We start from the raw sequence: 27,880 nt of genomic DNA on the forward strand, positions 1-27,880 counted from the left end.
TGGAATTTGCCTTAGTCATTTGGAATTCATTGACTCTTTCGCAAGAGCTAGCTATTGAAAAAAAGCAAAAATGAATGGTAAGAATTTTATATGACCGATACATTAGAAGGAGATGTGTTTTTTCACTACGAAACTTTGCTTCGTAAATTTTCACTGTATAAATTGGCCTTGAGAAGGCAGTACAGAGATTTTTTATTCCTTCACAAAGTTTTCATGGCAGGGTAAATTCGGCGGCTTTATTACAAACTATTGAGTTTCATGTTCCCGCTTGTCCGAGACGAAGCATTTCAACTTTTTATCCAACTTGCATGTCCGCTGTAAACCCATTGTAAAGGTTACAAATTGCTTTTGATTCAAATTTAACCACGATATATTTTTATCCACTCAGGAGTTTATGTTAAATCTTCGTGACTGGATGTGTGTGAATTAATCAATAATCAATTTTTGCACTACGATAATGTTGCATGACGTTTATTTATACAACTTTCTTGTTTCCTGTATATTTAGGTTTTACTCCATGTATGTTTAGTGCCCCACACTGTAAACCGAGAGGTTGTTTGTGGGCACGAAAAAAATAAAACAATTTATTACTATTAATATTATTATTATTATAACATTCTCCTCAACGCGGCTCAGTGTATCTAATGACGCTTAAAAAACACAACTCTCATATCTATTTTGACGTGCTTGAACACTAACGCAAGGCCTTTTCTGGGGAACACAATAAATAAAACAGAATTCTACAGATTACGGCGAAATGTCGGTCCATAATGAATTGATACTTTGATAGAATTCTTTATTTCTGACGGAGAAAGTCTAGGAAATAGGACAAAAAAAAAAAGACAAGCACCTGGTGACAACACTTAGCAGAAAAAAAAAAACAAAGTAGAGAAAAACACATGGTCATCGAAAGGACATGAAAACGTACAGCAAATTGGACTTTTAAAGAACTCGTGTAAGTATTTTACATATTCCAATATTTTGCTCAATCTTCATTTTGACAACTGGCGTCCGAGATATTATATTTCTTGGTACCACACAGAAGGTCGTAAGCGAAATCGCAGTAGATGGTACTTTGTCCAAGTAGGCTCTTCGGAACGACGACGCAGCAGGCATCCTCTGCATCGTTTTAAGATTTGTGTTAGACAATGTCCGTGAATGTGATTAAGAGCTCTGTGTTCTATGTTTGCATTTTTTCTCATTTATAGTTTATCTTGCTCTATTTTCATGGGACCTTTATAGTCCCGTTCAATTTCTAAGAAGTTCAGGTTGAAACAAACAATCATTATATAGGCACTGTTAAAAATGAGATTTTGGGCGAGTGTCTGCTAGCGGTTTTCGTTTCAAGACAAACAAGCGCATATCCAGGTAGCAAAGAACTCTCGGCCGAAGTTTGGATTTTTTGCGCGAGTTGATACCTTGAGAATCCAGGAGAAATGGAATAACGTAGAGCCAAATCTAGCATTCTTTGTTAAGACTCTGTATATCTTAGCTGTAATTCGCCAAACAAGTGCCAAAGTTGGGCTTCACTGCTTTGTTGTTTGTCTGTTATCTGGCACCTTTGGGTCAAAGTCGCCAAACAAGTGCCATAGTTAGGCTTACTGCCTCTTAGCTTGACTGTCACTTGGCATTTTTGATGCCAGATCGCCAAATAAGTGCATACATTAGGCTTCTCTGAGAGTTTGGCTGTCATCACGGATATCCGGGTCTAAAATGCCTGACGAACGCCAGAGTTAGGCTACGTGTCTTGAATTTCGGTGAAAATCTGGCGTCTTTGGTCCCATATCGCCAAGGAAATATTGGAGTTAGGTTTTATTTTCTGGCAGTCCGGTAAGCGTCTGGCATCTCCCCACTGATTGCCAAATATGTACTTCCACTTAGACAAGCGACTGGGTTGAAACAAATTGCTAAGGAAACAACGTGAGCGCAAAGTGCCTCCCTTCCCTTCAACACCCAAAACCTCTGTTACATCATGTTGGCCCATTGAGCCGTGGTGACCTAGATACGGCTCCCACAAAACATCGCTTTTGTCGAGATTGAAGTTTATCTTCGGCCCCGATGTTTCAAAAATAAAACATATTTCTGTCTTGCTGGGCCAGAAACAAGAGAGCTGGGGTAGCGAATTTATTTACTGTCCAATCGATATTTCTGTGATGCCAAAGTAGGGTAATCAGGGCGGGCCCCGTTGGCACTGGTTTATTTGTGTTTGGAGGTAATGTACCCAAGAGTTAGTGGTAGGGCGGGGGTGGTTGCGACTTGATTAAATTCAAATTGAGATTAATTCTTTCCACCACTTTATATTTTATTTGGGCGTCGCTAATTGTTCTACCCTAAAGGTTGACAGAAGTTCTTTCGCGGCTGGACAAGTCAACACCGAGTTTGCAAACGCAAAATGAGCCGGAGTTTTTAGCTCGCGCGTAGGTACACGCGCCAATGTCCAGTCGGAGAGTTACACATTCTGTAGCCGTCTCGAAGCGAGTTTGCTTCAACGTTACAGCAATTGCTGCCATCGAGCGATTGCTGCGTGAGCCCGACGCGTCGCAGAAGCAAGCGTAGCTGAGTATGTGCCTTGCAGTGTAATTGATGAGTGTTAAAGCCTGGCGTATAAAACATTCAGGAAAACAACATGCGGTTGCGGCTCTGTGGTGCCGCGGTCACTTCCCCCACAGCAGACCCTAGATTAAGCCCTTAAAGTGGCGATTTTTTTCTTTTCTACTTTCGTTATGTTTTTTTGTTTTGTTTTGTTTTTATCGGAGCGTGGGGGGCGGGGGGGGGGGGGGCGTTTGGCGATATCAACTAGGGTGACGACATCTTACAATCGCGCTTCGAACGCCTTTTTTTTGTCATGGAGTGGGTTAAATATCTCACTCGTGGAAAACCAGAGAAAAGTCCAACTTCGGCAAGCCTTTGGTCCTTCTTTGTCATTTTAGAAAATATCTCGAACTCTTGTTGCTGACTAGTGAGAAGCCAAACTTTGGCATGTTCCAAATCCTTACTTAATTAAGATTTACTTTGGCAGGTATGGTTCAAGTGCGAAACTTACTTTAGCACTGCTGTGCAGTACAAGAGAAAAGCCAAATTTTGGCATGGCTTAAGATCGCCCAATTAAGGCTGTTAGGCAAAGTACTTTAGAACTGACAAGCGACATGTTGCAAAACCTAACTTGGCTTAGGTTAGGCCCTGGCGTTTCTCACAATTTCGCAAAGTAAGGGTTTTCTCTGACGAGCTACCTGGGTGGCTACAATTTCTTTACAGAAAAAATCTCGTACAGAAATGAAGACTAAACCTAAACTGCTATGGTTAAAAATATAATATTTCTTTACGAATCTCGTAAAGAAAATGGGTTCTAATAAATTTTACGGAAGCGTTGACTAGACGTGCAATAATGGAAACGAACCAATCATGTGGCATATCCTTAAAATATGAATACTTGATTTAAAATGGTTACGTACGTTTCTCGCACAAATGAGAGCAATGAATAATATGTTTAGTGTGGGCCTCTAAATGTTGGAAATAAAAATATAATTATGTTTCATTTCCTTTCTGGTATTGAACTATTTATTATAACATACTTTTCCAGCTGGTCTGCCCGCTTGATCTTATTAGTTGTGGAACTCGTCATATAGAGCTAGAACTTTGCTTTTCGAATATCCCCAATCCAAATTTATATGTTAAAAAGGTAGTCATACCCTTGACGTAGACGTTCCGGAAGACGGTGCACTTTCCAACATCCATATAAGCCACGTATAGAGTTAGTGATTCTTCTTCTGAAATGTAGAAAGTGCGGAGGACACTATTTGCTCGACTATATTAAGAAAAATGGTAATGTTGATGACGAGTGGCGCATGGGTCTGTTCATCAGGCAGTTGTCTGGACTCTTAAAAATTGATGTTCAACGCTGACCTTAACTTTTTTCTGCACTTTATTGCTTTTATCGATACTTTGGCAGTCTAGGTACATGTCCAAAACCTTGTTTTAAAAATGTTGTTGTTAGTGATTATGACACAATATTATTATGCGGAATATGTGTGAGCTGCCCTTTTGCACCATTTGACTACTTTCGCAACGAAGAGACTTTTTCGTGGGGACAGATATGATAAAAGCATGTCCATGAACTTGGAAGAGGGTGCAATTATTGCTCTTAACGAAGAGACGCTGCTTGCTGTCGAATGACTTGACCTTGAATTTTTGGACTGATTCTCTCTGGGTAGAAACACCTTGTGATAACTTTAGCTTGCTCACTGGCATGCTTAGTGTTCCATCAAACCTTGGTTTCACCAACTCTTTGAACAAAAATGCCTTGTTGTGGTAAATTCGATCTGGGCATCTACCGCAATATTATAGTCTTGGAGATTTTAATGTACCCCATCTAAAATGGGATCTACAATAACCTTTATTAAGTTCTGGTTCAATCACATGTAAGGCGAATGTTTCACTCAATTCTATTAGCCTTTATGGATTGAAGCAATATATAAGTTTGAAAATTCAGCGTGATACGTGTTTAATATCGCGTTATCAATCTTTAACGTTCACAGCCTCATTCACACTTCCAACCCAGTTGTTCCAACCGATGGTTGGCACATTCCTTCTTTCATTTTCTTGTGTTTCTTGTAATAATGCAAACTTAAGAAGCTACAACTCATTCGCTTTTAACGAGGGTGACTCAGCCTCTTCAAATATTTAGTATCTCAATGGCGCAAAAATATGTGAAACAACAAACGTAAATTGGGCCTCCTTTTTATATTAAGTTTACTAAAATAGACTTCACGCACCCTATACATCAATTTAGCTTGCCCGTTAAATCTGACAAGGTATATAAAGTCACGTGCCCTATTCATCAATAGAGGTTCCGCTCTAAATTTTAGCGGGTAAATTGATGTCAAGAGACATATGCAACTCACGACACGTGATACCGCTTGCACTTCTCTCCCAACCCTCCTCCATTCCCCTTCTCTTTTCGTTTCGCTATCCTTCTTTTCTTTATTCTTCATAACCTCTCGTTTTCTTTTTTCTCCCTCCCTACCCATCGCTTTCTCCTCCCTCTTCACCTTCTTTCTTTTCCTCTATCTCTATCCCTCTCCTCTCCCTTCCCACTCACCTTCCTCCCTCTCCTCCCTCTTTTGGTACCCTGTTAGTGTGCGACCAACAAAAGCAAGCCTCATCCCCTAATCCCCATCAAGTGCCATTTGCACGTCCATTGCATTTGACGGAATGCCTAATCTATTCGATGAAAACAATGAGTTATAAAGTATCAGAAACGACTGTTTTATTATTTTACGATTAAATGTTCTCGATCGGACTTTAAGTACTGCACTTCATGAAATTATAGCACTTTGGAGCTTGAGTACCCATTATGTTTCATCTTAGTTCTCAATAACTCGAGAAATAATGTTGTACTGAAAATTCAATTTTTATTGATGCGGGCTGGAGATTTCTTTAACAGATTTTATGAGTTGCAGCTTTGAAGATAATATCTATGAGGCAAAAACCCATTGAACTGTTTTTTTCAAAAGCGCGGGATCTTTGCAATATTTATCCTACAGTTTTCGCGGCTTCGTCGATCTATTACTAAGCTGAAAGCTGAAAAAGCGCCCGTAGTTTCGCAGACAAGGGTGAGTGGTAAATGTGTCTCGGGTAAATTAAAAATTAACTTAATTTTGTATTCAAGGTGCAGCTAAGTTTGAATGTGATGCAATTCGTTTCACAATACTCAGTAGGTATTAAAATAACCTGCACAAAATATTTGCGTACACACAGAATCAGCGTCAACACCATGCAGCAATGTGAAGCGATCTTTGGACTCAGAGCAAGACTAGTGGCTACGTTGTTATTTTTATTGCATACGCAAATACTATACGGACGATATCATAAAATGTTCTAGTAAGTTCGACTGCAGCCAATGCTGCAAGCCGTTAGAGCCAATCAAGCAGCTCCAAAAGATGTGTCGTTTTTTCCGCTTCCCTCTTTGCGCGTTTGTTATACCTGCCTGAACCAATGCGCACAGGGAATGCGGCGTCATGCTGCTCTGTTTTTTGACCGTCATTGGTTCAGCCGGTTACAGCAAACACACAAAACGACGGGCGCCGTTATGACACACTTTTGGAGCTGCTTGACTTGATCCGTCGGATTTTCGCGTAGGGTGCAGTCGGAATTAACGGTAAATAGAGCGTGCTGCTATGATGACGAAGTGACTCAAACCACCACATCACATTCCCACACACTATGGTGCGCAGAACTTCTGGCGATTTCCTGCTTTTTTCCAGGTTTAGCTTGGGGCAACAGGGGAAAAATTCTAATCAGCGCGCATATCAAAAATCACATTTGCGGGGCTGGGGTAGAGGGGAGGGCGGGAGGAGGCTTGCCCGCCAAACCAACGACAGGCATCTGGCGCGCCTCAGAGGAGGTATGAGGATTAATTTCGACCACATGGGGATCTTTTGATGGGCAACCGCAGGTTCGGTTACACGGCGCCTTCTCTCCAATAAGCCTCCGTCAGATTGCGGGCACCTCGACCCCCGGATTCAGATCTGCTACCTGGGGAACCGTAGGCCGGCGTTTGGCTTGGAGCCACTGAGCCTGGTAGTAATCATATCAAGAACCGCTGTAATTTCTCAAATTGCGTACATTACTCGAGCTTCTAGTGACGACTGGCTTTAACATTTTGAATAACGGTACGTAACCACAACTTCTATACCTTACTCATCTGAGTCACAGTATTCTATAAATAAAAAAAAATGCTTTATTTGCTATATGACACGCAGCTTTTAATAAAAAGACAATTGATTTGGATATACCGCTACCTACCGTCACGTTATCATTCTAACTGAAACCTGCCGTATTCCATAAACAAACACTTGAATTGCCCTTGATGTGACTCGCACACGTTTTTCTTAAAGGCCTTTATGATTTTAAAGCAATCACGCCCTGTACATTATATATTACATGGGCTGGAGGCAAAATATGCCCACTAAAACACATGTTTTTTTTCTCGTTTTTTTATGAATAATTCAAATTGTATGACATTTCTTTTTAATAAATGACATTTTTTATCGCCACGGTTAATGAAATTATACTTACGGCCCTCGGGTAAATAGTTTAACCTATTCTTGGATGTATACCCTTCAGTTGACTCAAACGTGATCAACGCGTTCCTGTGGACCAAGGCAGATTGATTATAATATTAATATTAAGGCGAAAGCCTTATATGTCTCATCGTTCAGTCGATCGTCAAAGTCTCTGAGCGAACACACGTAAGCTACACAAAAGGTACGATAAAAATTATGCGACATCTCCGAAATTTATTATTCTTCCGAAAAAACTTTCCGCTCTAGTCTCTCGGCTGGCGTCGAACCAGCGAACATTCGTTCACTAGTCCGTCATGGTTCCCCTCATCCGAATGCATTAAAGACAAATATATTATTCACGGATGTTGTCGACGCGGTACCTCACCCCCACGGCGAGAGGGGGCGGGGGGGTGGGGGTTACCGCGTCGTCACATCCGTAAATCATGTCTGTCTTTGATGCATCGACTCTTGTGCTTTCGCCTTCAAGTTGTTTTAGGGATGACATAAGAGACCTGAATTTTTACACAAAAGCAGTTTCAAGCAACGCCATTGACGTTTTTAGTAAGAACCAAATAGCTACACAGTAAGAATATAGATATATGATCGATATATCTTCATTCAGTGAATAACATATTACATAGAGTACCTCGAAAATGAAAGACCACCTCAAATCTCAGGTTTGAAACTCTAACAAAATTATTTAGTACAAGACCATGCAATTGTTATTGCAATTAGACAACTAGTGCTAAGTGTAGATAATCTTTTTTTTTAAAGTATGCTCTGGGGTAACTAGATCTCCTATCTAGGGAGAGTTGGATATATTGTATTGTTACCTTCCAGTTTTACTTCCTTCAACGAGCGAATGAGACATGGCTATCCCAATGCATTACCTGTTACCGACGTATTTAACTATAATGTACTACCTCAACGTTGCGGATGCATAGCCAAACTACAATATAAAAAATTACCTTATTTGCAGAAAATAAGTCTCAATAGTCTTTTGAATTAATTTAAGTTTGTAGCACTTCTTCATTTGTGTAATTTTTTCTCGTTAACAAGAGCAAAAAACACTCTTTAGAAGAAATTAACTGTGCAATAATCTATTTCAATAAATGTGTGCGTTATTTAGTTAGCTGAAGCTGATCTTCGGTCTAAATATACACTATGTGAGTTACGTAATAGACTGTTTTTTTCAGCATTATATATTCTGTAAAAAATCAATTAAAGTTGATGGAATCATGAATAGTTTCAAACAGTTTGCAGCAATCAAAATACGTCTGAAGTTTCACTCACGCCGACTGTGTTCCGTCGCCATACTCAACCATTGTCGGATATCCACCGTCCTCTTCAGGTCCCACCGGGGAAAATCCTAGGCATTTAGATGTTCCGAATGATGGGTCTTCCTCATAGTTCCTGTACACCATGTACCAGGCCTCGGTGAGTGGGAACACCTGCAGGTATTTATTGCAGAAAATTGAATGCATATTTGGGAAATCATCTGACATAGTTTGGTGAAGGCATGTTAAAATTCTATTTTCATTTTAACTAAGATGAAACACGTTCACATGTCATTTCTAACGCAATCCTCATAACGTTTTTTTTTTATTTTTTGAACTTGAATTTTAACATGACCTCAGTGTAACCAGGTTTGGGCATCGAAAGATTTGTCTTTCTGCAAAATATGATTCCGAATTGAATTGACATGAAAGTAATACAGATGAAGTTTGTAATATATGAGATATAGTCTAGTGCGTGAAATAAATATTATACAAAATATATAATAAATACATAACAAAAATATAGATAATTGCTTAGAATATTGACCACCACATACCCTAGTTATATCCTGGTACATTTCAAGCTCTGGATTAAGCTCGGGGTAATTCGCATTCGCTAAACCGCCGTGAATAATCATGAGAGTGGCAAAAGTAAAGACGCCCTTCGACATAGTTCGTGTGATTACTAGTCAACGTGTTAGAACGCCAATACCCACATAAGCTAAATGCAGTAGCGCTTGAGCGAGATTTTATAACTGATCTCGGCCGAGAACATGTGCTCTAATTTGTGCTTCGCATGCCATTTGCATTTTTTTAACTTGTGGTGTATGCCTCATCGTAATGTAAGCAACCCTTGGACAGATGGCAGGAACCACGCAAATGACATATGTTTGCCGTTTGAGTCCATCAAAAAAGAAAGCGGTATTTTTCCTGACTCATTAGGAAAACCACATAAGCAAAACACGTTTTTAAGACTCAACTTTCGCTCACTGGAGATTTTCATTAGAATAAACGGTGGAAATTACACGCCACTTTGTGGAAATTATACGCCACATCGTGACGCTAATGTTTACATAACACAGCATGTCATAAATGTTTTTTTGATGGGCACATGATCATCATAAACACGCTCGCTTCATGACGTCTTTAAACCTCTTATATATTTCATTTTATTTCGTTTGTTTTCACAATAACGTCCCCGTTAGGACATTACATAAGGAGTATAAATGCATGTCATGTAAATCAAAACAAAAAAGAAACGGAAACACCACAGGCTAGTGCCTTAATAATCCAAAATGAAAACTAAAAACTAATAAAAATAAAAATTATCCCTTAAGCTTGATAGAAATAATTCTGGGTCTACATTGGTGACGATAGAGGATGCTAGGCTGTTGCTGTGGTAGAGGGCTTGATTATGTAGAGACTGATTGAATGCAATTGTGGACCCGGAAATACATTTGATTGTGCATTAGTTTTAAGACGAGAATATGTTCTGTCAAGCGGTGATAGCAAAGCGTTCTTGAAATCGGCGCAATGATAGTAGACTTTATTAAGAAGCGACGCTGAAGTCGATACTGATACCGTCCTTTTGTGGTGACAACTCAATCTAGACGCTCTAAGCATCCCAAGCAACACGAAATAACAAACTTGCGCAGCTTGATTTTTTGTTAAAAGCATGTTCAAAGATCGCGACAGGCCCTTTTTGGGAAGAATTTTCTTCCGAATGAAGTGGTCGACGAAGGGTGCTTGGCGGCGAGTTGCAAGCGTCGCGATGGCTTCGCCCGCGGAGAAAAAGAGGAGTCTTATCCGAATGCGTACCTATCAGACTCTCTTCGAAACAAGTTATAATGAAATCATTCGGAAACTGCAGGTATTGTAGGGATTTCATTGGTCTATAGATTGTAGTCAGCGAGAAAAAAGAGTCCACATGTTGGTTTATTGCCCTGAGATGATAGACGGTGTCGAAATATGGGACTTGGGATATGTAAGACTAACACATTTTAAGCAATACAAGATAAAAAACGACCTTCTTTTCAAAACTGACTTCAGTGCAACTTTAGAAGGGTGTGTACTTGGGCTAGTTGGTTATTCATGAATAGGAGGTAAAAGCGCTAAAAAACGACGGACAAGTTGAAGAATGACGAACACCACAGAGCGCTATGAAGTTTATTACTGAAAACACGTACACATAGCGCTCTGTGGTGTTCGTCATTCTTCAACTTGTCCGTCGTTTTTTAGCGCTTTTACCTCCTATTCAGTGCAACTTTAAGTGAGTCATGATGTGCGAGTAAAGTATGTGCTCTAGCAGTTTGAATAAGACTGGTGTTAAGTATATCGGGCGATATTTAGAGACAAGAGAGCGAATTCTCTGTTTAAAATCTGTAACAACCTTGCATTTATTTTTCATTCTGAAGGAACGCGGCTTTCGAACGAGGATTGACTATGAATCAGAGACAAAAATTTACTCAAAATAATGCGTGTTTTTTATTTAGAATTTGAGAATTTATATTTCTAGGACCAGTGGACGATGTGAGTTTTAATTCTTATATTAGGTTTACAATACCGGCAATGTCTATACTGATAGGGCGCATTCGCTCGTAGAGCTTTTTGGGGAAAATAGGGACATGACTAAGCACTCTACGTTGAAAATTTAGAAAAATAGACGTTCAGTACATCAGGGTAGTCGCTCTAAGGGATAAGGTCGACATTTTTGTGGGTAAGATGTACGATAGGGTTATTTGTTTTTGGTGATATTAAAATCCGGAACTTTTTGCGCTAGCCCACAGGATGATTGGTAAGTCATGGTAGAAAATTTTATTTTTGGGCAGCTTCAGGCACCTGGTGTACTATATGTAAAATTTCCAAACTACGGTCGTGTCGACACGTTTGGCCTTCGCTAAGTGTCTGTTTTTGTATTTTGCAAGGCAAGCACACTTTTGGTAAACCATGGGTTAGTCAAATCGCTACGAATACGGATTAGAGGAACACATTTTTTCTCAAGTGCATTCACGTTTTTTTAAATAGCATCAAGTTCTCCTATACTGATCTAAGCTAAAAATTGTCAACGTGAGAATAAAAAAAAAAGTTGTTAACACGCGTTTTGTTACTTCCTAATGTGCCTTATTATAAACACGAATGATTTAACAAATAGGATGACCTACGAGATCGTAGGTCATCCTATTTAATAGAAGTGAAGGAACTCGAATAATGAGTTTCTCTATAAATAATGCAGTCGTCTGCAAATAGGATTATATTTGATTGTGTTCCACCAATATTCTCATTTACATATACCAAGAAGAGCAAAGGTCTCAGAACAGAAACTTGGGGGATACCAGATGTAACACCAAGGTAACCGGACTTCTCATTCAGCACAACGCACTGCTTTCGTTCTCTCAAGGAGTCCTGGAGCCAACCTAGAACGTTGTTATCAATAGCAGGTAAGGTAACTTTGTAAATTGTCAATTAATGTTTTTCGAGATCAAAGTTTTTTTTTGTTTTGTTTTTTTTTGAAGTCTAAAAACAGTCGACTTTATTTCCAGTATCCATGACGCCCGCCAAAAAGTGAAAAACGTCAACCACAGTGGCAGAGGATGCTCCAGATCGAAACCCATGATGCTCTTGAATAAGGAAATCATCCCCGTTCAAGTGCGCAATAAGACTGCTACAAATCACGTGCCCTATAAGTTTGCAGCATATATGCACGCTAGAGAGATAGGTCGGTAATTTTCCACTCAGTTCTTGGATCCTGATTGTTGTATTGGTACCTCATTTGCGATTTTCTAGTCCGCTGGAGGTTTTTGATTCCTTAATGATTTGTGGTAAAGCCAACGAGGTATAGGGCCTTAGAGTGATAAACTGGCAGCTGAAAGTGACCCCCAATCGACCGCCGCCATGTTGTACAATTTTGACCACTAGACACGTGACCAGGCCAAATCTATGACATAACCAGACCACATCTCCGGCGTCAACGATAAGATGGCAGCGCCCAGTGCGTGTCGGAAGCGTTGAGGGCGTTGATCAGAGTGTGTGGATTTCGTGTGCGGAATTCGGTTTTTCAGGGTTTTGTGTGCTCTCCCGCGTAGGAATAACGTGAAGTACGAGGGAATGAGGCTTTTCTTTTTTATTTAATTCAGAGTAAGCAAGATTCGGTCCCGTGCTTCTCGTACGGGCTCGGATCACTACCTCGGACATCGCTCGGTCGTTCGAGTTTAATTAAAATATTCGCAATCGTTAACTACGGGAGCTCCTCGATAATCGCTGTGTCGAAGGATACGTCGAACCCATCCGGAACGCGGAGTCTAAAGGTATGTAGGACGTAACCAGAACGCGGAGTTCTAACGGTACGGCGGACGTGCCCGGGCAATTTTCTTAGCTCGACCGTCAAGATTCGCATTTGAAGCAGCGAAAGAAGTGTTGAAATCTCCGAACTGCTCGGTGCTGAGCTAACTACAGACCACTTCACTATGTGATCCGTAGTGACGTGAAAAAGACCGACGGCGGTCACTCCGGGCGGACGGCGGCTCCCGGCCGCCTGCCAGGTGCCTTCTGTGAAGGGGCGACAGTCGCGCAAGCAGTACTGTACCAGCTTCTCTTATAGTTATGTTGTTCTCGAGCTGCTTCCCGATCACTAAACCCCGCAAACGCGTGCCGAACTTTCAAAAGGTGTCTGCCAACCTGGAAAGCCTTGAAATCCCAGGGAATTTCGGATCATCTGGGAAAGTCAGGGAATCATTCGAAAAGTGGGCTAAATAAGGGAAGACGACGAGTGAAAGCGGCATGGCGGTTGCTCGTCGGCACGGCCATGCTGAATGACATTGCCGAAATGTCATCCTTCGACTCAAAAACTCAAGGAATTTGATCGAAATAGTCAGGGAAAAACTTTGAGAAGTCGGGGAAATTGAAATCAGTAGTTAGTTAGACTCAATGTTTGATTTTTTTGGCACTCCACGCGGTTTTACACACGACAGGCACACGCCCGTGTATCACACGGCAGCCAGGCCAAGCGGCTGCCAGCCACTTATGCAAGGTCGATAAGACGCAAGCGTGGAACGCTTTCGGACTGCTGTAAATACACCTGCGGGAGCGTCCGGCCGCAGTCCGACTGCCCACGCTAGGACATTCGACACAGACTCCGCGTCCTGGGTACGTTTGACGTATCTTTAGATTTTGCATCGTAGGTACGTCAGACCTATCTTTAGACACAGCGCCTGATAATAGTAGTGAATAGGGTCACGTTCAGTGCGCAAGTCACTTTATTACACTTGGAGAGCGGAATTCCATTCCCGTTGCGCAGGTAGTTCCCGAGCTAGGCATGCACTTGAAGACTATGTTTCACTCTTTCATAAAGCAAGCTTTGCGGGACCCCTCCGCCCTTGTGCACCCATTCGCGGGTCGTGTCGCCTTTCCTCACGTAACTCCCGCAGGTTCAGTGAGTTGCCGAGCCACTGCAGCCCCGGCGTCGCTCGGTACATACAAGAGGCGGCTCACGTCGGTCGTCCAGCAGCACACTGGAGGGACGCAAAGCTAGCAGCCTCCTTGGTGCACGCAAGACGAGGCTGAGCAGAGCTCCAAGCTCTTCTGACGCACATGTGCACTCCAATGAGACCGGTGTCGCACCCCGATTCCTAGAGATGGGGTCGCACTGGCAGTCTTGTTGGTCCTTGGGGGCCGTCGAGGAGTGGCAGAAAGCAAAATTCCATCCTTCTTGCGCAGGTAGTTCCCCAGCTAGTCACTTCCTTGAAGACGACGTCGCACCCTCTCTGGAAGCAAGCTTCAGGATGCTTTTGTGCACCCATTCGCAGGTCGTGTCGCCTTTGCTCACATAGCTCCCGCAGGTTGCAGGGCAGCGAGTTCACACATGAGCCCTATTTGTCCCCCAATTGAGGGTCATATGAGCTCTATAAACCAACCTTGCCATGTTGCTTGTCCATCTCTGGCTCCATTCTTGGCACTCTTTGCTCATTAAATCATCGTCTCTTGTGATTATGTTACATGGAGCGTGCAGAGCTGTTTTGGGTGCAGTTTTCACGACAGAGCTGACATTTGAGTGAAAATGCCTTGGTGCTGCAGTGGATTCGAGACCCTTATCAATGCCCGCGAAAGATTACCAACTTCGTCAAGAACTGTCGGATGGTGCTACCTCTTTCTTGTCTTGACCATAATTGCGCAGTGGGACTGGTTGTCGATTGTCTGTACAAGGAAGAGGTGGTCAAAGCTCTTAAACAGCGGGGTCATGAAGATGATGGCCATTGCCTCTGCCTGCAGTCTTTGTAGCCAGTTTCGACCTGCTTTGGCCGCATTGTCAAAGTGCCTGCGAAGCACCTTCTCCGCTATTTTGCACAAGCCCAGGATGTCCTGTGAGGGGCTGTGGAGCCCCCCAGCATCCTTGATCAGTATAAGGTCGCTCTTGGCTCTTGTAAGAAGTGCGATCTTAGAGCACTCTGGGCACTTTGTCATTTTTGCAAAGTTGACTGCCACGTTTCCAGCAATGTATTCTACAACACATTCGGCGAATTCTGAAAGCGGCTTGTAGAAGACTGTACTGTTGGCCTTTTCGCCTCTTGCATCCTCAGCCCTTCTCTGATCTTGCTGGTGCTGCGCCGACGAGCTTACGAGAAGCGTCTCGGTGCCGTCGACCTGGCAGTTGCCGCAAGTTGAAGGCAGGACGGCTCGGCAACTCGCTGGACCTGCAGGAGTTACCTGGGCAAAGGCGACACGACCTGCAAATGGGTGCACAAGAGCATCCCGAAGCTTACTTCCAGAGAGGGTGCGACGTCGTCTTCAAGGAAGTGACTAGCTGGGGAACTACCTGCGCAAGAAGGATTGATTTCTTCTTTCTGGCACGTTTCGACGGCCCCCAAGGACCAACAAGACTGCCAGTGCGACACCGGTCTCATTGGAGTGCACATGTGCGTCAGAAAAGCTTGGAGGCGTGCTCAACCTCGTCTTGCATGCCCCAAGGAATCTGCGAGCTTTGCGTACCTCCAGTGTGCTGGCGGACGACCAACGTGAGCCTCTTCTTGTTTGGATCGAGCGACGCCAGGGCTACAGCGGCTCGGCAACTCGCTGGACCTGCGGGAGTTACGTGAGCAAAGGCGACACGACCTGCAAATGGGTGCAAAAGAGCATCCCGAAGCTTGCTTCCAGACAAGGTACGACGTCGTCAAGGAAGTGACCAGCTGGGGAACTACCTGCGCAAGAAGGATGGAATTTTGCTTTCAGGCACTTCTCGACGGCCCCCAAGGACCAACAAGACTGCCAGTGTGACATCTCTAGGAATCGGGGTGCGACACCGGTCTCATTGGAGTGCACATGTGCGTCAGAAGAGCTTGGAGCTCTGCTCAGCCTCGTCTTGCGTGCACCAAGGACGCTGCTAGCTTTCCGTCCCTCCAGTGTGCTGCTGGACGACCGACGTGAGCCGCCTCTTGTATGTAACGTGCGACGCCGGGGCTGCAGTGGCTCGGCAACTCACTGAACCTGCGGGAGTTACGTGAGGAAAGGCGACACGACCTGCGAATGGGTGCACAAGGGCGGAGGGGCCCCGCAAAGCTTGCTTTATGAAAGAGTGAAACATAGTCTTCAAGTGCATGCCTAGCTCGGGAGCTACCTGCGCAACGGGGATGGAATTCCACTCTCCGAGTGTAATAAAGTGGCTTGCGCACTGAACGTGACCCTACTCACTACTATTATCAGGCGCTGTGTCTAAAGATAGGTCTGACGTACCTAGGATGCAAAATCTAAAGATACGTCAGACGTACCCAGGACGCGGAGTCTCTGTCGGGTGTCCTAGCGTGAGCCGTCGGACTGCGGCCGGACGCTCCCGCTGGTGTATTTACAGCAGTCCAAAAGCGTTCCACGCTTGCGTCTTATCGACCTTGCATAAGTGGCTGTCAGCCGCTTGGCCTGGCTGCCGTGTGATACACGGGCGTGTGCCTGTCGTGTGTAAAAACGCGTGGAGTGCCAAGAAAATCAAACATTGTGTCTAACTAACTACTGATTTCAAACTCCCCGACTTCTCCAAGTTTTTCCCTGACTATTTCGATCAAATTCCTTGAGTTTTTGAGTCGAAGGATGACATTTCGGCAATGTCATTCAGCATGGCCGTGCCGACGAGCAACCGCCATGCAGCTTTCACTAGTCGTCTTCCCTTATTTAGCTCACTTTTTGAATGATTCCCTGACTTTCCCAGATGATCCGAAATTCCCTGGGAGTTCAAGGCTTTCCAGGTTGGCAGACACCTTTTGAAAGTTCGGCACGCGTTTGCGGGGTTTAGTGACCGGGAAGCTGCTCGAGAACAACATAACTATAAGAGAAGCTGGTACAGTACTGCTTACACGACTGTCGCCCCTTCACAGAAGGCACCCGGCGGGCGGCCGGGAGCCGCCGTCCGCCCGGAGTGACCGCCGTCGGTCTTTTTCACGTCACTACGGATCACATAGTGAAGTGGCCCGTAGTTAGCTCAGCACCGAGCAGTTCGGAAATTTCAACACTTCTCTCGCTGCTTAAAATGCGAATCTTGACGGTTGAGCTAAGGAAATTGCCCGGGCACGTCCGCCGTACCGTTAGAACTCCGCGTTCTGGCTACGTCCTACATACCTTTAGATTCCGCGTTCCGGATGGGTTCGACGTATCCTTCGACACAGCGATTATCGAGGAGCTCCCGTGGTTAACGATTGCGGATATTTGAATTAAACTCGAACGACCGAGCGATGTCCGATGTAGTGATCCGAGCCCGTACGAGAAGCACGGGACCGAATCTGGCTTACTATGAATTAAATGAAAAAGAAACGCCTCATTCCCTCGTACTTCACGTTATTCCTACGCGGGAGAGCACACAAAACCCTGAAAAACCGAATTCCGCGCACGAAATCCACACACTCCGATCAACGCCCACAACGCTTCCGACACGCGCAGGGGGCTGCCATCTTATCGTTGACGCCATAGATTTGGTCTGGTTACGTCATAGATTTGGCCTGGTCGCGTGTCTAGTGGTTAAAATTGTACAACATGGCGGCGGCCAATCGGGAATCACTTTTGCCTGATGAACGGTATACTAGTTTATCACTCTAAGGCCCTCTACCTCGTTGGGTAAAGCACACATAAAGAGTTTGCCATCTTCTCAGGACAATTCTTGAATATAAGTAGCAACATATTATCAGACACAGATGATTTATTTACATCAAGATCTCTTAGTAAGAAAGCTATGCCGTTGTACGTAATCTCTACGGGTGACATCGCATGTTCCATTACAGAACGTAGAGTAGGGTAACAAATCGTTGTAGTACCCTTCGAAAAAAACAGATTCAGAGTAATTATTTAGACACGTTACTTTGTTTTCTAGTCCACTATCAGCTGCTCGTTTAATAGAAGTGAAGGAAGAGGCGTATCATACTTCTTATTTACCTTAAATGTCTTCCAAATCTTTTTAGGGTGCATTTTTGGTTGTTCACCTTAGTTTTCGTAGCACTTTTTTTTATCCCTTAAGTGCCGTTTTAAAAAGGGTGTCACCTTGTTCTAAGCTTGGCCTGTTGGCTTCTACCTCGTTACCTCTCAATTGTAGATAAGCTCTTCGTTTTCGCTCATTTATCTGCTTTACCTCTTCCGTCATCAAAGGTTAGTCTTTAGTTTTAGAAGATTGTATTTTTGAGGGAACGTAATTGTCAACAAGCTCGTGAACTTTGAGCCTAAAAATGTTCCAGAGTTTATCAATGCCAATATCATGTGCTTGTTTTAAGAAATATGGTAGAAAAAAAAACAGTTAATTTTTTTATAGAATCATAGGTACTATCGTCATAATAACACACTCTCCTTTCTTGACACTTCCCCTTATGTACCGTTAGGTGAGGTAGCGCTGTTGCTACCACCCTATGATCTGAAATCCAAGGCATTACACAAACATTGTCAATCGCACCCGGCAAATTGCAAATTAGAAGACCTAAAATATTTAATTGCCGTGTTTCTTGTGTTACTTTTTGTGTGAAGGTGGGGTGAGACTTCGTTTGGTCAAAAATCCTGTTTTTGAATTTTGCTTTTTTTTATAGCCTGTTTCCTTAGTGTTTAAACCATATATAACATGTGGGGATTAGTAATGCGGAAAATGCTTGTTGATGCCTTCTTTCATGTTCTGTGTAAGCAAAAAAGTGGGCGTGATCTCACGAAAACTCCACAAATGTTTCATTTCACACTGAAAATCTCGTTTTGTGTGTACAAAAGTTTCGGTTTGGGTTTCACGGTTTTCTTCTTGTAGGTAGTACATTTTCCAGTCACTAGAGGTTTCGTTGTAGCGCGTTTGAACGAAATTGGTGGTAGACACGTTTAAGCGTTTAGTTTGAGCTTCGAAGCGTGTTTGATGCTACTGCGAACATTGTACTGCTGTGTTTTCTTTGATATTACGAATGGGAAGATTGCAACGACTGACAGCAAAGAGGAAATTTCATGTGAATCGCTACGGTCGTCGGAGAGACCTGCAAAGAAGGTACGGCCACAGGCATGTGCCTAATCTTCGAAAATAGACTTGAATCGTTCGTTTGAAGCAACTACTGACAATGACAGTGTGCTTGGATACCGCCTTATCGACGTCAGTATCTAATTCTTTTGTTTTTGTTTTTTTTAAAGAACATTTGGTTTGTGCGCACTGTGATAACCACGCTTCATTGTGCATCAGCGGACTGGTGGAGTGGAAGGTCTCATGGCACAACACAAAACGCTAACGAGGCACTCAACCAAATTATCTGGGCCAGATGCCCGAAAACCACATTTGGTAGCTTTAAGACTGTTCAGACAGTTATTGATGACGCCATCCCCGGCTAAAATGATGGGTATATGTCACGAATCAAAGTGTTGAAGCAATTAGGTGCCACCCCTGGTCCCCAGTGTGTATCTACACTGACATCAATAGACTCGAAACGGATCCGGAGAAGCGAACTCCAAGCTTACAGATGAAGCCAAACAGAACAGAAAAGACGAAAGAAACAAAGAGAAAGGCTATAGTGACGCTGCACAAGAAAAAGTCTGCAATCCTAGAATGTTTTGATGATATTTTTCTTTCTATTTTCTTTAAGTCTTTTTTCTTCAGAACAAAAATATTTATCATTCATGTACCTTTTTTACAAAAACTATGTAGTCTACTTCAATGATTTTTTTTTGGATTGCTATGTTCACATCTTAAGCTTCGCTGGAACTAGAGTCAATGGTTGATTTTGATTTGTGTTTTTTTTTTATTAAACAAAAAGCACTGGAAGGTGGCGATTTTATTTTACCAAACATGAAAAAAAATTCTTTCTCCTCATCTTTTTAACGAAAACAATAACTTCTAGTTCGAGGAACGTAGGAGTACCGCAACTTTCGGCCTACCGAATTTGAAAATTCTTCGATAAGTAATTATCTTGAAAAAGGTACAAATGTAAAAAAATAATAAAAATAAAAAAAAAACAATTCTATTTTTTAAATTTTTTTTTTGTTCATTGAAATTTTATTTAGGAGATGTGTAGTAATTTTCATGAACTTTGCTTGTTTTACTTCAATTTTATAAGTCATTTTGCAAGTATCACTTCCAAACTCTCACCCCACGGACATTTCTAAAATGGCATCAAATTTAGTATGAAGTGAGTTTCCCGAGCCATGGGCTTTGCCATTCTCTCACACCAAATTTGAAAAATTAAAATCTCTCCCCCCCCCCCCCCCCCCAAAAAAAAAAAGAACATATTCCTTAGAGGCCTTAAGGATTATATCTGTTAGATCTTCTAAAGTTTCGCTGGCCTCGTTCTGGGGATGATAAAAGACACCTACTGAAATGTGTTTACGATTAACCGACATTTGGCACCACAATGTTTCTACGTTAACATCAGAATGAGTATTGGCGTGGTAGGAATATTCTTATCCACAAGAATAAAAACACATCCACCATGTAGGTCTCTATCTTCAATGTATCCTGCATAATTATCTGGAAACACTTGGCTTGAAACCATATTGGCATACAACCAAGATTTTGTAGCTAAGACAAACACAGATTTAACTGTCTGAAGTAAGCGCATGAATTCATCCATCTTATTTTTAAAACTGCGGCAATTTATAGCCTTACTGTTCCAACGTCCAGGTGTTCGTTAGTAGTGATTTTTTATTCCGTTTTGATCTGCCATTTGAACCGGAACAGCCGAAATGCACAGCGTGATTTGCAAAGTCATTCTGTATGGTACCATATTGTACGGATGATAATGTACTTGATGCTAAGTGAATTACTGTGAGTTTTCTTGATTGTTATTTGGCGACCTCATAGACATTTTCAATCTCAAGGTTAAACATAAAGCATTTGCCATTAATATATAGTCGGTTCATCCGCAGCTTGAATCGACAGTCCTGGTTTTTCGCGGATTCAACCAGCTTAATCTTGCCATCTGAACGGGCTTAGGAAAATCTTCACTAACGGCGAAGCCGCTATTTTTATATTTATAAGCGGAAACCAGTACTGAGTCTTTATGCTTCAAAAAGCAAATTTCCACTATAATCGGCCTTTTCTTATTTTCATTCTACGCGCCAATTCCACGCGCCCCATCAACGGTTTGGGGATCTAGATCTGGTTCCGTTTTGTCGGCTAACAGTTTCACGATAAGAGATTCTGATTCCGCCACGTTTCTTTACCTTTATCTTTCAGTCCGAAAAATGCGAGGTTTGATCTGCTTGAGCGGTTTTCGACATCATTACAGCACGTTTTTAGAACAGAGTTTGGCGTGCGCAGCTTCCAACTTAGAATTGTTCTTTTGCGTCACTAGCCGATCAGCCCAAAGGACAACGAGTTCTTCTTCGAACGTGCAGACACGTTCTGTCGATTCGGATCATTCTTTTTTGGCATTTGTACGCTCCTCGGAAAGTTTGCTCACTTTCTGTCTCAGCGCCTTATAACTTGTCTCCAACTATTGACCAGTAGGTTGAAGGGCGATTACTAACACATTCAATTCCGCATTAGTTGGGCCGGGGTTTTCTTCGACATTACCGCAAAGCATTAACAGGTTTAGAAAACACTTTAAAGCTTTTTTTCTGACACGGCAGCACTACCAAAAACAAATCATCGTTTTTACAGACTAACATTCAACCGTACCAACCTGTAAACAAGGTGGAGGGGCAGGTAACGTTATGGAGGCAGTGCAGCCGCGCCCATATGTCCAGTGGAGCGGTGTCGCCTGTTTTGTAGGTCGAAGCTCAGTTGATGTTGATGTTCTTCGCGCATCGTTACGACCCAGCTTGAGGATTCGAATACTCGTCCAGACCATGTCCTCTTCGCCAAAGCCCGCGTCCGCAAACTATGATCCGCGATAGTGGCCTGAGCTTGGTGTTTTCTTGCTTGCTGTGATGACGTACCATGGTTCCGGAAATTCAGCAGGCAGCGTCAGCAACAGCAACAGTTCTGTAACAAAGTGGAGCGGCAGGTTAGATGACCTCATGGTGGCAGTGTAGCCGTGCCCACGAGGTTGAGGTAACCAATGTGAAAGAGCAAGCGAATTTCCATCATGGGTCCCGCGGCGGCGTAGTTTCCCAACTGACCCGACTGTTAAAGATGCTTAAGTAGACACTCTTCCGTCGACGTCCCTGGTTGCCAGCCGAGATTGGTGAAAGTTTGCTGACGTGGCACGGCGACTGAAACCGGCATAGATGTTCAATTTTGCTTCGCACACAGAACAGCATCATCACCGGGACCATAGGCATCGAGCGCGCAATCCACGGATGTCTTCGATGAGATGATTAAAGAAAACAGTAGCACCTGACTGGACAAGCTAATTCGTGTCATGGTTTTGGCAGCGGTGTCGTGTCCAACCTAATATGACACGTAATAGGTAATGTTGTCTACCGCATGAATGTAACACCATACTTATCCGATGACAGTCTGTTTTTCACTCATAATAGCTGTCGCGAATTTCGCTTAGCATATGATAAAAAATAGGCCACGGTATTCTTTTTTTCCTTGATATTAACTGCCGATATTTTTTTTAAGCCAGTCACGGTCCAGTATCACCAATATTGGTTATGGAGCTTGGAAATCTCGAGCGGTGGGATACCGTATTTAGAGATCAATTTCCAGCTTAGTAATAATTTGCAATTTTCGTCAACAAAAGTGTGCATATTTGTATTGGTTCTGATACCTTCGAGCCATGGGCGCATAGCTACCTTCTACTCCTTGTCTCCACAATGAAAAGTAACGTGCCAGAACCATATTCAACCTGACACTTCGAAAAGTTACTTTTCTTGACATAGCACCCGAATATATTATAACGAGCGGAAAAAAATAAAGCTTGCAATTAAGCAGACGGCGCCCTAACAACATGCATCACGGTTCTTGTTTCGACAACACTGAACCGTTCACCAGAAAACTGGCATCACAAGAACTAAAGCAACGTTTGGACGAGAACTGCCAATTACATGGACCTTCTATAGGGAGGCTCAAGTCACCAGGCTCGATCTAAAATGGACAGTAAAAATCGACGCCTGCACGTAGCCGTTTAAACTTTTCGTCAAAGGTGTATTCACAGGTCGGTTTTTTCTTTTAAAATTACAAAGCGTAGTTCTCTTTTAGGAAAAAGTAGGGCCACGAAACTTGCCAGGGTCTACGGCGCGCGGTGACCCAGACGACCAAGTCCAGTAGCGAGCTGTGTTTGCCGTTCGCATTGATAGATGGCGTCGGGAGCAGCGTCTGAAGGTGCAGCCGACCAGCCAAAGATAGCAGACGACACGCAGACAAAATCCGTTGGCAGCAAAAGCGCCGCCGTTATGCAGATCCGTTTTTTACTTTAAGTTTTGCTTTTATTGTTCGCATTCATTTTTTAACCGAAGGTATATTTCAAAAGAGATTATATTCATTTTAATAAACCACGGTGGTCGCGAGCCGTCGCGATAAGGAGGAAGCGCCATCTATCAATACGAACGCCAAACACACCCCACTACTGGACCCCTGTCGTCTGCGTTGCTGCCCACCATTGACCCAGGCAAGTTTCTTGGCCTTATTTTTTACAGAAAGAGAACTACGCTTTGTAATTTTACAAGAAAAAACCGACCTGTGAAATACACCTTTGACAAGAAGTTTAGATTGCTACGTGCAGGCGTCGATTTTTACGGTCCATTTTAGATCGAGCCTGGTGACTTGAGCCTCCCTATAGTTCCGGAAGCAGAGTCATCGAAAGCAACAGAGAAGCTACCCAAAGAAAAGACAGCTGCGAGCGGGAGATACAGTCATGATCCGACAATTCCGCAACAAAATTGACCGGGTTTTAGGTGTGCTGATGAAACGAATAGGACTCCGTTCGTGGAATGTTCAGTGAGGGTTAGGAATTGTCCGCCGACAATGGAACAAGATTAGAAAACGATGCTGCGAAAGAAATACAGATGACCGTGCGTCGGCGACTCTAACACGGGGTATAGATGTTAAAGAAACTGACCGGTACAACATCTCTACACCATGTACGCCAAGTGCGACAAGGCAACCAGACGCACCGGTTCTGCTGAGCTCTAAGCGGGGAAGACGTCCACCTCAGAGGTACCAGACACAAGTCTAAGGGGGGAGATGTTATGTCCGCTAAAGTTCATATGTACCGACTGGAGCGTGCTGCCATCAGTTGCGACAGTCAACCACAAACCCTGCTCGTTGCGAAGACAGCGCGAGCAAGCACACGACGCCAGAGCATCGCGAGAAGAACGCACGACACCACCATGACAGCTGGGCTACCGAACTCAAGTTTTCCCATTACTTTTACTCCTAGAAGTGCTTATATAACTACCTGTAATATTTACATCCGTCAAATACGGCTACATTCGTAACTTCTTAGTTACATCAAGGGCGGTGTGACACGCAAGGCTTCTGTTTATGAACCAGTTTGATAAAACAAAGAAAAAAATAAAGACGTTTACAACTCCCTGTAACGCTTAATTAGAGCACAGTTCTTGAGGAGGAGGAGGGGTGAGTATGCGCCCGACTCATTCGTGCCCTCTCCTCCTCCACTCCTTTCCTCCTTATCCTCTCTTGACGTATTTAAATTTTGCGATATACCTGCTAAACAATCTGAGCAAGATGAACTATATATATTGTGGTATTTTCGCTCACCGCTCGTCCGGAAAAAGGAAATATATTTCTCACATCTGGAAGCTCCACTCTGTCTAAGTTCTGCCGGTGCAAGGAAACAGGACAGCAGGAACAAGGCAGGAGGACGAGACAGCGTTAGAGTCAACACTTTGACGAAACACGTGTTACTCTCCATGTCAACCTACTTCCTGTCGGCTCATTCCAAGCCGCTCGGCGTTTTTGATTGTCTCAGAATTAGTTGTGTCGACCTTGGTGGCACACAATTTACCAACTTCGTCTGACGTGCCAAAGAGATTGATGGGTAAAGCACAGACGCGTACCCATGTAGATGGCCGCTTGGATAACGTGCACACCATGTTTTCATGGTGTACTCGTTACCCTCCTCATCTTACTCCTCCCTTCCTCTCCCCCCTTCTCCACCTCTCTACTTCCCCTTCCACCGCCTTCCGCGTTCCTCATCCTCCCTCTTCCTTCTCCTCCTGCCCTCCTCATCCTCCCCCATCTCCCTCCGTCCTCCTCCTTCCTTCTCGTGCTCCCTCCCCTCCCTCCTCCTCCTCGTCCCTCATCCTCCTCCTCCCTCCCGCGCGGTGCATTATGAGAAACATCCCATAATGCAGCCCGTAGGTCACGAGCGAGACCAGCGCATTGCATCATGGGACATCACAGCGCTAAAGGTCCACACAAAAGCAGGCACTCACTCAATTCCAGACACAAAAACATACGCAAAGCGCTGTGTGTATCTTTTTGTGTCTGTAATTCTGTGAGGGCCTGCTTTTGTGAGATTTTTATGCGCTGTGCAGTACTAGAATATTGAAAACCAACTGGCCCAAGCTGCGGTGTTAACATCATGGGACGTTTCCCATAATGCACCGCGCGGTTACGCCGACGCCGCTCAAGCAGCAAACAAGCGCCTAAGAGCTGCGCTCTAAAATGCGGTTCAGGCCGTCGTCATTGTGTCGGTCATGTGTTCTAATGTTGGAGACAAAATACGCTACTACATAATGGCAATGTCTCTAAAACACCATGCCCATCTTACAAGTATCGGTGTGGGCTACTCTCGATCTATCACGAAACCATACGAGGAGACGCGGAAAGTGACTTGTGTTAATCCAGACCCCTTGAGCTTTCGCAAATTGGTTACATTTGGTTTGCTGCTAATTATGCCTGGTTTTAGTATGCGGTGGCAACTTCACCTATGAATCCTGTATTAAACGAGTGGCTTTGAAGATTTGATAAGATTGTTCAAACTACGCGTCGGTTATAATCGTTTCTAAAATCCACCGATCCTCGCTAGCCTACACTAAAATTAATCTATATAACCGCCACCTGTTTTTAACATCTCTAAGAAAGAAAATAAAAACGGCTCGCGTACTAGAGACTAAGTGTAATGTAAGCTAGATATTCCTGTCGAGAATGCTAAGGCCCCTGTGATTGGGGATGAAAACGTAATCACATTCTGGATGTACTTAAACACACTGTTGATGTTCATGTTGTGAAAAGCATACATACACCCTCGCGGAAATAGTTTAACTTATTCTTGGCGTTACGTTCTTAGTTGATCGGCACGTTATCTTCCCGTTAATCCGGGGCAAATCAGATGATAACAAAGCAGGAAATCAACCGTAACAGTAACCGAAACCGAAAACCGTTTAGGGACGAAAGTTTTTCAGTAACCATAATCAGAACGAAACATTTACATTAAATGTATGAAAACCGTAACAGCAAAATTTTTTTACTGGTAACAAATATTAATCGATGTTAACCCAAAGATAAAAATCATAGCACTTCTCAAAAATGACTTCGAACAGAGATCTGGAGATGTGGCCATTTGGCAGATAACGTCAGCGATTCGTGTTTCTGGTAATACCTTTCCGTTCAATCTAAATTTAGAATTAAGAATACACAGTTGTAGTCAGCGGTCAAGCTAATAAAAAATATTGCCTATTTCTAAATCTGCCACATTCATGTAATCGCTAATTGTATGCAATACGTGTCGCCTTCAACGAATTAAATTAAAGTTAAAAGACTAAGGTGTCCATCCAAGCCAACTTTTAAGAAAATCCTATTTTCTTCAAAATTACTGTTTTTCCAGATCTGCAGCAGCCAGTATTCAGAAACGAGGCAAGTCGACCTTTATCCAGATGTTCATTAAGAATAGTGGAAGAGAATTTCTACCTACGTAAATATCCCTTATAGTGAACCTTCCTCCTACGAGGCCTCAAAGCATAAAGAACTCAATCTCTTCATCCGAAAAATAACAGAACTTGTAGTTCCCTCTGAAACAATTCTAGTTACCATGGGTTTGGCGTCCTTATATACAAGCATCCATCACCAAGGTGGCATCAAAGCAGTAATAAACACGTAGAGCAATGGCCCTCTCACCATTCGTGTGAGCAACGACGTCCTCGCAACTTATCAGGTTGCTTTTAGAACACAACATCGAATTTGAGGGGAGGCCCATTCTACAGACTCGTGGAACTACAAAAGGTGCAACGATGGCCACTAATTATGCAAACCTTTTTATGGCCGATCTAGAGTCTTGGCTTTTTGTCTCGCCCCTCACTCGAACCTCCGTTTCATGCGCACTACATTGATAATATATTTAGGGTGTGGGCAAAAGGAGGGGTCATCACTCCTAGACTTCCATGAGGACTTCAGCGGTTTCGACCCCATTATTATGTTTTCGCATAGTTATTCTAAAACGAACATTGATTTTCTGGACGTTACAATAGAGATAACCGGAAATGCCTTTTCAAAAAAACGTTTTGAGAAGACAGCCGATCGCCAACAGTACCTCACCTTCAATAGCACTCAGCCTAAATATTGCAAAACAAGTATTCCTTTTTCTCAAGAGCATAGATTCCGGAGGATATGTTCTAATTTAGATTAATTCAAACTCAAAGCAAGCGATATGAAACTTCTGCTGTCTAAGCAGAATATTCCACCAGCCATTATCGACAATGCCATTGAAAGAGCACGAGCCCTTGACCTAGAACAATTTATTTATCAACCCCAACCCAAATTGTAACAATACAGGCACGCGAACGAGGCGGTTACGTATTCAGCCCTCCTTCATATCTAAGCAGTATATTTAGAAACATCATAGTATTTTGTTTCAAAGCCATACATTAAGCATGTCGTTTCCGGTGTTGCCACACGTGGTCTACCGACTAGGTAGAACCCTTAAGGACATCTAACAAGACTTCACACATTTCTGGTTGTCGACCTTGCCAGACGCCGAAGTATGGGCTTTGTAAATATGAAGAAACTGCTAATCATGTCAATAGAGCCGACTGTGACTTTTCATTCAAAATTACTGGAAACCAAAACAGCGGTACACTAACTTCAATTACCTTTTACGCTGCAAACTATGTAAAGGCAAGACCACATTGGCGTCGCGGAGGCCTGTAGCGCAACGGTCGGCGCGGCCGGCTGCCGACCAAAGCCAGTTTTCGGCTTCAGCGGCGCGACGTACA

At 43.3% G+C, this 27,880-nt stretch overlaps 1 protein-coding gene and 1 pseudogene across 1 annotated transcript; both read right to left on the reverse strand.

The window, feature by feature from the left end:
* Positions 1-985: 985 nt before the first annotated feature.
* Positions 986-9,012, reverse strand: LOC120840741. Its single transcript, XM_040211394.3, has 5 exons — positions 8,899-9,012; positions 8,358-8,515; positions 7,078-7,151; positions 3,690-3,767; positions 986-1,119 (listed from the first exon to the last, which is right to left on the reverse strand). The coding sequence occupies exons 1-5, from the start codon at positions 9,010-9,012 to the stop codon at positions 986-988; spliced, it is 558 nt and encodes a 185-aa protein (XP_040067328.1).
* A 5,464-nt stretch (positions 9,013-14,476) lies between these two features.
* LOC115321950 lies at positions 14,477-21,798 on the reverse strand (annotated as a pseudogene).
* Positions 21,799-27,880: the final 6,082 nt, after the last annotated feature.

Source organism: Ixodes scapularis, unplaced genomic scaffold, assembly GCF_016920785.2.
Source record: "Ixodes scapularis isolate PalLabHiFi unplaced genomic scaffold, ASM1692078v2 PGA_scaffold2__306_contigs__length_199485367, whole genome shotgun sequence".
In the NCBI taxonomy this organism is placed as follows: Eukaryota; Metazoa; Arthropoda; class Arachnida; order Ixodida; family Ixodidae; genus Ixodes; species Ixodes scapularis.

Bases quoted from the DNA above. Each gene is read 5' to 3' on its own strand.
- LOC120840741 (XM_040211394.3), bottom strand. From the start codon at position 9,012: ATGTCGAAGGGCGTCTTTACTTTTGCCACTCTCATGATTATTCACGGC. The intron at 3,768-7,077 runs GTAAGTATAATT...TCTACATTTCAG, and splicing joins AAACTATTTACCCGAGGGCC to AAGAAGAATCACTAACTCTA. The intron at 1,120-3,689 runs GTATGACTACCT...AAAACGATGCAG, and splicing joins CCGGAACGTCTACGTCAAGG to AGGATGCCTGCTGCGTCGTC.